This window comes from Impatiens glandulifera, chromosome 6 (genome assembly GCF_907164915.1).
Source record: "Impatiens glandulifera chromosome 6, dImpGla2.1, whole genome shotgun sequence".
Taxonomy (NCBI): Eukaryota; Viridiplantae; Streptophyta; class Magnoliopsida; order Ericales; family Balsaminaceae; genus Impatiens; species Impatiens glandulifera.
Genome location: NC_061867.1, coordinates 7,047,159 through 7,057,827, shown reverse-complemented (window position 1 = coordinate 7,057,827; position 10,669 = coordinate 7,047,159). Strand labels below are relative to the sequence as shown.

Below are 10,669 nucleotides of genomic sequence, written 5' to 3'. Positions count from 1 at the left end.
ATATAATAAGGTAGAACAAATCCATAATATAGTAAGATAAAACCTTTTAAAGATGTTTTACGAAAAAATTGTAACTTTTAATTTTGTAAGAATCATTTTTGTCATTTAATTTGAGTTGGTTTGAGGTACATAAAAATTCTTTACAATTAAACTATTCTAATAGTGTTTTTTTTAGGATGGATAAACTCAACAAAAGCAAGTCCACGAATTCGACGTGGCCTGCCAGGTGTCCCCACGTCCCAAAAGTGCTCATTTCGGGTTCCGAAACCACTCATTTCGAGAAGAAAAAATAAATAATTTTTTTTTCAAAATGGCCATTTCGGGTTCCGAAACCACTCATTTCGGGTCTCGAAACTACTCATTTCGAGTCCTGAAACGGTCATTTCTGGAAGGAAAAAAATCTCAAAATGGCCGTTTCCGAACATTTAAAAAATTTCTCTCTCCTACCAACGTGTCATGCCACGTTGATTCGTGTACTTACTTTTATTAATTATTTCGTTGAGTTTATCATTTTTATTTTTTATTTAATATTTTAATAGATTATTTAGTTTGACCTAAGTGACTTTTTCTCATTTAGTCAATGCAATGTAAGTAGGTATTATTTATTAATAATTTATATAAACTAACTAATATACATTCAGAGCTTCTTTAATGTTTAGTTATTCCATAATTTTACTGGGTTTATCTTAAAAAATAATTTTGTTTATTAATAAATAAGTTATTTGAATTTTTAGTTAGTTGAATTATTATAATATATTTTTTTATTTAAAAGTTATGCAAATATTTTAATATTTTTTTCAATATATTAATATGATATGAGAATTTTTATAAAAAAAATCACAGAATCAACACAAGTTCTCAATTGTATAACTAGCTTGTTTGATCTGTTTTTGTTTTAGATTTTTATTGTTTTTTTATAAATAAATAAAAAAACAATCACATTATTAGCATTTTAATTATTAAACTACTTATTTTATTAACTTAAATATTAAAATAATTTTACTTTATTTTTATTAAATTTAAATTTTAAATTAATAATATTTTAATAATTAAGGGTTTCTAAAAAAAAAAAGAAAATCCAGATAATCAAAGATCAAACAAGCTCAAAGACTTTCAAAAGTCTCTTGCCGACTATCTATAAATTGAGAGGAAGTATATTAATGTAATTTTAAAAAATAAATCATTTAAAAAAATAATTTTTTAAAATTGAAAGTTGATATATATGTATTAATATTTACTTTGATTACTATAAATATGACAAGTGTCCAAATTGTTTAAATCCTATAAAAAGTTATGTTTAGGTTAAATTGAATAATATCCTAAAATATATATATTGAATTTTCTTATATTAAATAATTAGTTGTGGAGTTATGTAACATGTCACTATCAAATGAGTCATTAATAATAATAATATAACTAACCAACCTGTAATAATATCCATCACACTCAAATCTAGTCCTGCCTTTATTATTATTATCATTAATTGAAATAATTAATTATCTAACTTACCAATACTTAATTAAATAGTTATAGTATCAACTTCAAAGTTTTTGTGAAATTAAGTATTTTTCATGAAATTCATATGTGATCTTTAATTAATGTTTTTAATGATTCAAATTTTATTTTTTTTTAAATGTAAAAGTTGAAAGCTATCCTAACCTATTATCACATTTCAAAATTTTCTTTTGTATCAAGTATGTTAGACGTGAACAGGGTTGAATTAGGGTAAGGCAGTCAATGTAGTATCCTAGGCCCCTGAAAAATTTGGATTGATACGGCTGATATGACAAACTTACATACAGAGTCGACCCTGAGTTTTGGACTGTCCCAACTTTAAAAAAATAAATTTTGACAGTTAAAAAAATAATGAAAAAATAAGTTTGGTTGAAATTACAACATATGACCACGTTTTCATCCTAAACCACTGGGTTAGATCTTTTTATTTTATTAAATGGGTTGTCCAAGGGTGGACTGACTTGCTGGACTTACCTCAGGGCCGGCTCTGCCTACATATTTAGATTATCATTACAATTATTTTTTGATAAATTATTTGCTTGAAGAGAAATCGTCATAATACTTATTATTATGACGTAGTCTAAAATTAGTTTAGGAAAGTCAGTCAAGTCTGTCGGGGGTTAATCGTTTTTTTTCGATAATTTACGAGCTCGATAATTTAATATATTTTTTGTTGTTGTGATTTAAAAAAAAATAATATTTTTAATTTATGACATTTTTTTTCAAAAATATATATATATGTATAATGATGCATAACCCAAATAGCCAACGAGTGAGAAACAAACTCAAAAGTGAACTACATCACAAAAACAACCTATTAATCAAAAGATCAAAATTCAAATTTCCATAAAAAAAATGAAGAATATCAAAATCCACCCAAATAAAAAAAATAATAACTAACCATATGTATACTTGCCAAACATGTCATTAATAATATAATAATAATAATAATAATAATAATAATAATTTTCAAAGATACAAGAATTAATTAGATAAAATCATATGATCACTATTAAAACACTATATATCTAATTCACAACCAAATTAAATACATTAATTTTTTTAATACATACATACACATACATGGTAGATTGATCCATTACCCATGTTCTTGATTAAGATAAAAATCCATTCTTTTTATGATTTAAAAACATGGGTTTAATTTCAATTGGTATTCAATAGCTCCTCAATCATCTGTATTGCCACCATATTCTCTTCATCCATAACATTCCCTGTAATTCCTCCACCATTATCAACAACCTCCTTTAAAGAAGAATAAGAAGATGAAGAACAAGAAGAAGATTGATTATGATTCTGATGAATGATTGAATTAGCCTTGCCCATTTGAACTTTCATAACCCAATTTGAAGATGATCTTGACCCGGCCCGTTTTTGCCAAACACCAATATGAGAACTGTCACTATCAAGCCTAAGACATGTGAGTGAAGGAGAAGGATCTTTACAACTTTTCTTAAGCTTGGCTCCAAGAATTTCAGACAATGTTGAACTAGAATTATTAAATTGATGATCTTTTAATGATGATGGTTTTGTACTAGATTGTTCGAGGATATTATCAACTGGGAAATTTGTTTTTGCATTTTGACCATTCATCAAGATTGCAGCTTGATCATATGCTTTTGCTGCTGCTTCTGCTGTTTCAAATGTTCCTAGCCAAATCCTTCTTTTCCTGCAATGGAGAATAATAACAACAAGGGGAATTCAGAAATATATATATATATATATATATAGAGAGAGAGAGAGAGAGAGAGAAGGATGTAATAAATTAGGGTTAGTTAATTTTTTTACAGAAGGGGATGGCGAATTTCAGAAACCCAAGAGCCCCACTGTCTTTGCCTGACACCTCTGAACTTCTTTGATTGTACCATGTCAAGAGAGAAGATGAAGAATCATGAATATGGAGGAAATCAAGATTGTGATTGTATTTATGAATGAGAGAGAATGAGAGAGATATAGAGAGAGAAATGGTGAAGAAGAAGAAGATGAAGGACGAAGAAGAAGATGAAATATTAATGGGGGTACCTATAGTATTCGTCGGTGGTGAAGGTTTTTTTTCAAAAAAATATTCATGTACAAATTATGATCAATGGTTTTGTGGAAGTCATAAAAAAATTTTATATATAAAAAGATTGAGATAATTAATATATAATAAAAAAATATAAAATAATAATGGTAAATAAAATATATGTTCAATATAAAAAATATAATATAATAATTTGAAATAAAATATATTTTAATTAATATATTAAATGATTTGATAGATAGAAAGTGATTAATATAATATTTTTTTAATTTTGATTATTTAAATAATTAAACCAGTTATTAGATGTAAATGGATTTTATCTATTTCAAATACAAATTATATCATATCATTATTATTCTATATATAAAATTAATTATATGATTTTCAAAATATTTTTATTTTATTAAATTTAAATTTTAAATATAAAAAAAATTAAAAGAAATTTTACCTAATATTTTTTTATTGAATAAAATAATTTTATATAAAAAAAGTATAAAATATTTTAGTTTGTTTTTAACAGTGTCTTCTATAAAATGTTAGAAGTGGGTATTTTTTTATAATAAAAAAATTAAAGTATATTAATATAATGATAAAATAATATGTATTTTTAAATAAAAAAATATTTTGGTTAATATTAACACTTTAAATTAGGGAAGAGTACTGATATTAATAAAAAAAAAAAAAATTATTTGAAAAAATGATTTAAAAAAATGTCAAGATGTTTATCTTTATTTAGAACTAACTCTTAAAATTAGAATGTGAAAGTCAATTTAGCTTTCCAATATTATATATATAGGAGGAATGTGACTTTTCTTGTCTTAGTATACCCTAACTCTGAAGGCATCCCATCCCTAGAAGGCTAATACCCTCTTTATAAAATTTTTGTTTATTTATATTATATGAGTATAAAAAACTATTATAATTTTAGTTAACAATATGCTATCTTCAATCAAATTATCATAGCTAAAATATCAATAACATAACATAAGCTAACTAAACATGAATTAGAAATGGAGTTTGAATGATTCTATCAATATAACCTAAAGGGTTCATAAATGAAAAACAACAAATGTGTGACTTTGTGTAGCAATCTAGAAGTAGATAGCCCAAGTAGGTTGGAAGAATGAGTCAATACTAATAATAAAAATAATAATAATAATAATAATAATAATAATAATATATGCAAATAATAAATGTATGCAATAAAGGATCTCACCTGCACAACTACTAACACAACCATATGCCAATCAATTTAACAATCTTTTATTTAATGACTTTTCAATTTATTTCATTTGTTTCCTCTGCCGTCTTCTTGTCTCCTTGAAACATCCATTTTTAACCCCTTTTTTTTGTTTTTTTTTTATTTTGCCAAATACGAGTCCCTAATTTCAATTGGGTTCATATGTTTATGTTCAAATAAATGAACTTTGTTAAATATATATATGCTTGTTTTTAAGATCCATGACATTGAAATGACATAAGTACTGTGCTTAAAAAAATAATCATATGAAAGATTATTTGATTCAATTAAAACATTAATGGTAAGAATCAAACTTGTGAACATTTAATTTATTTGCACTTGAACTGTCATAGTATTTTATGGTCGATTGATACAACATATGCATTAGTATAGTCAGAATTTATGATAAATTATTAATTAAAATATTATATATCTTAATTTTTAAAATATTTGAAAGAATTAAAAAGTAAAATAAAATTGTATAGGGTACAATGCTACCTAACTTATAGTACTCTGGTTAATTTGGTTAAACCAATAATTTATTATTAACTTTGGTTAATTTGGTTTCTTTACAAACTTTTTTTAATTATTTATAATTTATGCAAAACTTCTAATATTTTATTTCTCATTTATTTAATTTTTTTATTGACAAATTTTAAAGCAAAAAAGTTGTATTTTCTTTAGAGTTATTCATAGACTTTTTATTAATAAAAAGATATAAAAAGGAGTCGTATTAATGATTTATTGCAATTTAAACATTTATACTTTTTTGTTATTTTTTAAATGTTTAATTGACTATTTTGATAAATAAAATAAATACTGTAGTAGAGTTTTTGAACTTTTTAAGTAAAGTTAAATGACCTATTTGATATTTTAAATTTTAGCAAATTAGGCCCATTAATCCAATATTGGGCTGGATTAAAAGGCTGAGCTTTTCTTGAAAAATAAAGGGCCATAAATAAGACCCAACCATCTATGAAAATAAAACACGGATAAAAATGATTTAAAAAGAAAAAGAATGATTCAATTATAGAGTACTTATAAAGAGTTGATTAACATGTTGGATTATTTGAAAAAGAATATGAAATAAATATAAAAAATTAATTATTATTTTGAGTTAAATTATTAAAATATTTTTTTATTTATAACTTAGATTTTTAAATTATTAAACTTTTAGTGTGTGTTTAGTAATATTTTAGTTTGAATTACAATATTTATATTTAGTTAGAGCATTAAATTAAAATTTTGAATTACAAAATCAAACCAATCTAATTTTATTATTCTCAATTTCAATATTTTTTTATATTTTTTAAACAAAAATATTTTATCATTTATTTTATAAAAAATTAGGTTGTCTAATTTATTTTTTAATACAGTAAATTAACATTTTAAATTCATGTATTTTTTAATTTAAAAAGTTAATATATATATTAGTTAATATGTGTGGAAGATTTTTTTCTTAACGAGGAGGATAAAAAATAATAATAAATAACATTTGAATCTAATAAAATATCTTAATAATTTGAATTACCTTCCTATGCCAATTCTGAGCTAAATCTATATAAAGTAACCATCATTAATAGAGTTTAGATTATTATTATTTTTTTCTAAGAATAGTTTAGATTTAATATACATAGGATCTTTGGTTTTTAATTAATATGAATTCAATAGTTTTGATTAAAAGAAAGTTATTTTATAAAGTAATAACTAAAATAACTTCTTTCATTTTTTTAAATGATTTAAAAAACATCTCTGTCAATAAACTTTTATTTATTTAGAAGAAAATATCTGCCTATTTAATATTTATAATTTATTTTCTTTTTAAATATAATATGATATTTTAAAATTATTTAGATAGTGACATCTCCTATATATTATATATATATATATATATATATTATATCCTTACATAATTCCATTTTTATAGAACTTTGAAGTCCGTGTTCAGTTATAGGTTCGGTAAACCTCCAACCGAATGACGATGACGTCATACCTGCAAATTTCATTTCAACCAAAAGCAAGAAGAAAGAAAAATGCAAAAGAATAAACAGTAAACGGAACGTACCTTGAAGGAGAAGATACACAGAGATTGTACTGATTAGCAACGATTTCTTCACGTAATCATACGATTCTCTTGTTGTGATGACGGCGATCGATCAATCGAGCTTTTGATACTATAATAAGTTGATCTCCTAATTCATTTATGAATGATTGTTTGAATCTGATGATGATCTATTGTTAATGTTCATCAATTGCAAAAACTAAAGTACAAAATAGCAAATGATTTCCTATCAGGTAGAGTTGATCGTACTGATCAAACATCAAAGAGATTCATCAGCCATTAACATTACAAATAACCTACTCAGTTTAGGACGGAAATCATTTCTCCGTCGTAGAGAATGAGAAGAAGGTCTAATAAGCTGCGATAACGTTCGCTTAACCAAATCACCTTCAACAGTACCAATTCGAATCAAAGAATTCGCCATAGCAGATCTACGAGCATTCAATCTGTTCAACGAGTAAGAAATTGATCTCATGTATTTTTCAATTCTTATGCATACTACAGCGAAATGAACCTGAATGTGTAGTCGGTGAACACAAACACGTCCTCTTCGGCATATTCATCAGCGGATGATTGTTATTCTGCTTCCGAACAATATGATCTCGTGACGAGAGGGTGATCGGACGTCCAGATGAACTGGATCTATCGATCTTAATTCGAATTGACAGCGATAGAGGAGCGAATCTGTTTAGATTTACACGCGTTGTAGAACTGGACCGATTCAAGTAACCGCTAGATTTAGATGAAGAAAAGCTTGAACTCATTGAAGAATCAAACGATGATGATGACGATGAGAGATCGGATCTTCTAGACGAGTTCGTTTTCGCCATTGTTAACAGAAGAGAGAATGAAGTGAGAGAGTATTTTGTTTACTTTTTCATTTTGGCAAACCTATTTTTGACTCAGATAGTTAATTTATACAATTGTTGAATGGTAGGATCGTAAATATATTAACAACTAGGGATATTAATGATGAAGAAGATGATAAAATTGGGGTAATCTTTATTTTGATCGTACGGCTGAAAAACAAAAGAACACATAAAATGACTAATCTTATGCCGTTGAAACTGGTCTTTCCGGAATTTGGAATGATTTATAAAAGAATAATTAAAGAGTTGAGATTTGAGAAAAGGAATAAATAACTCATTTATTAGCCAAAAAATAAATTAAAATTAAATAACCCATTTAGAAAAAAAAAAAATGTCATTTTAGTATAATTAAATTAGTAGTGGTTAGCCATGTTAATTTTATCGTATCTTTATAGGGAAATTTGACAAAATGACTATCATAATAAGGCTAAATTAGCGGGTGATCTCATAAGTTTAAATACGCTGGTGACCATTTTATATTATTTTAACAAAATTATCTCTGTCGGAAGACGGATACCAATTTTATTTTATTTTTTGAATTTTTATTTTTTGAATTTTTTTTAATAATAAATTTGCGTCTCGTAACCGGCAGTTGCGTCTCGCGACAGAGACAATTTCATAAAAAAAAAATCTGAAATGGTCACCCGTACATTTAAAATTATGCGCTTGTCACCGACTCATTTTAATCCATAGGGTCATCTCGTCAAATTTCCCCCTTTATAGGCACGACCTTAATTTAATGATTTCAATAAGTTTGATTTATCAACTTCATTTTCTACTTTTGTTGTTTGATGAGATATCATTATAATCATTCCTTTGTTTTTTTTAACGGAATAATGGAGTTTTTTTATAGTTAGAAATAGTACGGAATGATATTTATGTCCCGTCCTAATTTTATCATTATTATATCTTAAACACTAATAAGCACAATTAAATATATAACTTTACTAATATATTTATTTATTATTGATACTTTAAAAGTGTTTTAAGTTTATAATATTTTAATATATTTTATTCAATTTTTTTTTTTTTTTTTAAGAATATGAGATAAATATGAAGGGTATTATAGTAAAAAAAAAATCCCAAACTTGAATAAGAAGAAATAAATAAATGCGCTTTATTGTCAATACTACTTTCAATAGACCAACCACAAAATAATAATAAAAAAAGTGAAAAATTAGTTAAAAAGTAAATAAAAAGCACAACGTTGAGATTTGCTAACACAGGAACCATTTAAATGTTATATTTAATTTTTAAATTTGATCAAATATAAAGTAAAGATAACTAATGAATTTAGTGATTTCATTAATGAATAAATTAATTAAATGGTAAAAAACATTTGAAATAAATATAAATAACCCTATGTCAAACAATTTTTTTATATTTCTACATGTTTATTTATTATTAAACAAAATTCAATTAAAACATTTTTTACATAAAAAATCATCTCAATAGATATTGATTTCTTAAAATTTTCATCATTTATTTGATTTACTTGGTTATCTTGTTGGCGTTTTCCGTTAATTTTCACTGTTAAATATTATATTAAAATTATATATGACTAAAATAATAAAAGAATCTCCTAATTCATTATGATTAAATTCATTACCATAATTATATGATTAAACAAAATCAGTTAATATGTTGATGATTTCTTATAAAAAATTGTATATAATTGGACTAAGAATTAAGATATTCCTCTAAATATAACAAACAAATTTGTGGTAATCAAGTTAGTTCTCTAGAATAATTATATTAATTCATCTCAATTAAAATATCTTGTACTTTCTATTATTTTAAAATGTTTAAATTTGATATATATAGTCTCAAAAAAACATTATAAATCTAATAACTTTAATTATTAATATAATATAGACTATTTAATCTATTAAATATACTGAAAATATAATCTATTTGAAGAAAGAGAGACTATATATAAGAGAAAATTATGGTCAAAATAAAGTTATTTTATTTCTTTAATTTCACATAGAGAAATTCCATATTTTAGTAGTCATATGGGTTACTTTCTATTTTATTTTTTTATTTTTATTTTTAAATCTAGCAAAATTATTAAGTATATCTTAATATTCAAACAATAATAATAATATAAAAGTAATAAAGATGTATACTTTGTTTGATGTCCGCATTATTTGGATTAGTTTGGTCGTGGATAGACCCATCCCTATATATAATATTAAAATATTATATCACATTAAATTTAATTGAGAATTATATATATGTATATTAATATATATATATATATAAATAATTAATAAATAATACAAAATAATATATATATAAATCGATAATGTTAGATGGAGTGTAGGAACCATTTATAAAAATAAAATTTAAAAAACAAAAATCCTAAAATATAATTTAACTAATTAAACATAGGATTTATAAATATTTGGTCTTAATCAAAGATTTAACTAAATTTAAATTCACCGAATTCGAGTAAACCGAATTCAAATTCAAATACAATTTTTCGTCTTATTTTTTTTAATCAAACTCGAAAATCAAACCGAAAAATGAATTCATTTTTTATTATTTATTTTTATTATATATTAAATTAGTTTAGTCGCTAATCCTTCCAGATCTATAAAACTATAACCCCTAAAATTTATTAATATTAAAAGTTAAAAAAAGTGCAAGTATAATTATTTTAATAAATAGTACAACTGTACATGTGTTCAATATTTGGTTTAAAATGAATATATGACAAAATTCAAATTTCAATAATATTATGTTCGATTTCGAATTTGCTTAAAAAAATAGTACAAAAGCTGAGTAACTCGAATAACCTTAAACCGAACCGATGAACATCCCTTATACTATGTCATATGTCATATTATGAACTGACATTTAAAAAATTCTTCAACTAGTATGAATAAACACTCAAAAAAAAATTCTACCAGATAACAATAGACAATCTACATGTATCA

At 24.0% G+C, this 10,669-nt stretch overlaps 2 protein-coding genes across 2 annotated transcripts; both read right to left on the bottom strand.

The window, feature by feature from the left end:
- Positions 1-2,422: 2,422 nt before the first annotated feature.
- Positions 2,423-3,522, bottom strand: LOC124942320 (ethylene-responsive transcription factor WIN1-like). Its single transcript, XM_047482798.1, has 2 exons — positions 3,322-3,522; positions 2,423-3,202 (listed from the first exon to the last, which is right to left on the bottom strand). The coding sequence occupies exons 1-2, from the start codon at positions 3,399-3,401 to the stop codon at positions 2,680-2,682; spliced, it is 603 nt and encodes a 200-aa protein (XP_047338754.1). The 5' UTR covers positions 3,402-3,522; the 3' UTR covers positions 2,423-2,679.
- Positions 3,523-7,117: 3,595 nt separating this feature from the next.
- LOC124943041 lies at positions 7,118-7,688 on the bottom strand. Its single transcript, XM_047483607.1, has 2 exons — positions 7,402-7,688; positions 7,118-7,304 (listed from the first exon to the last, which is right to left on the bottom strand). The coding sequence occupies exons 1-2, from the start codon at positions 7,686-7,688 to the stop codon at positions 7,118-7,120; spliced, it is 474 nt and encodes a 157-aa protein (XP_047339563.1).
- Positions 7,689-10,669: the final 2,981 nt, after the last annotated feature.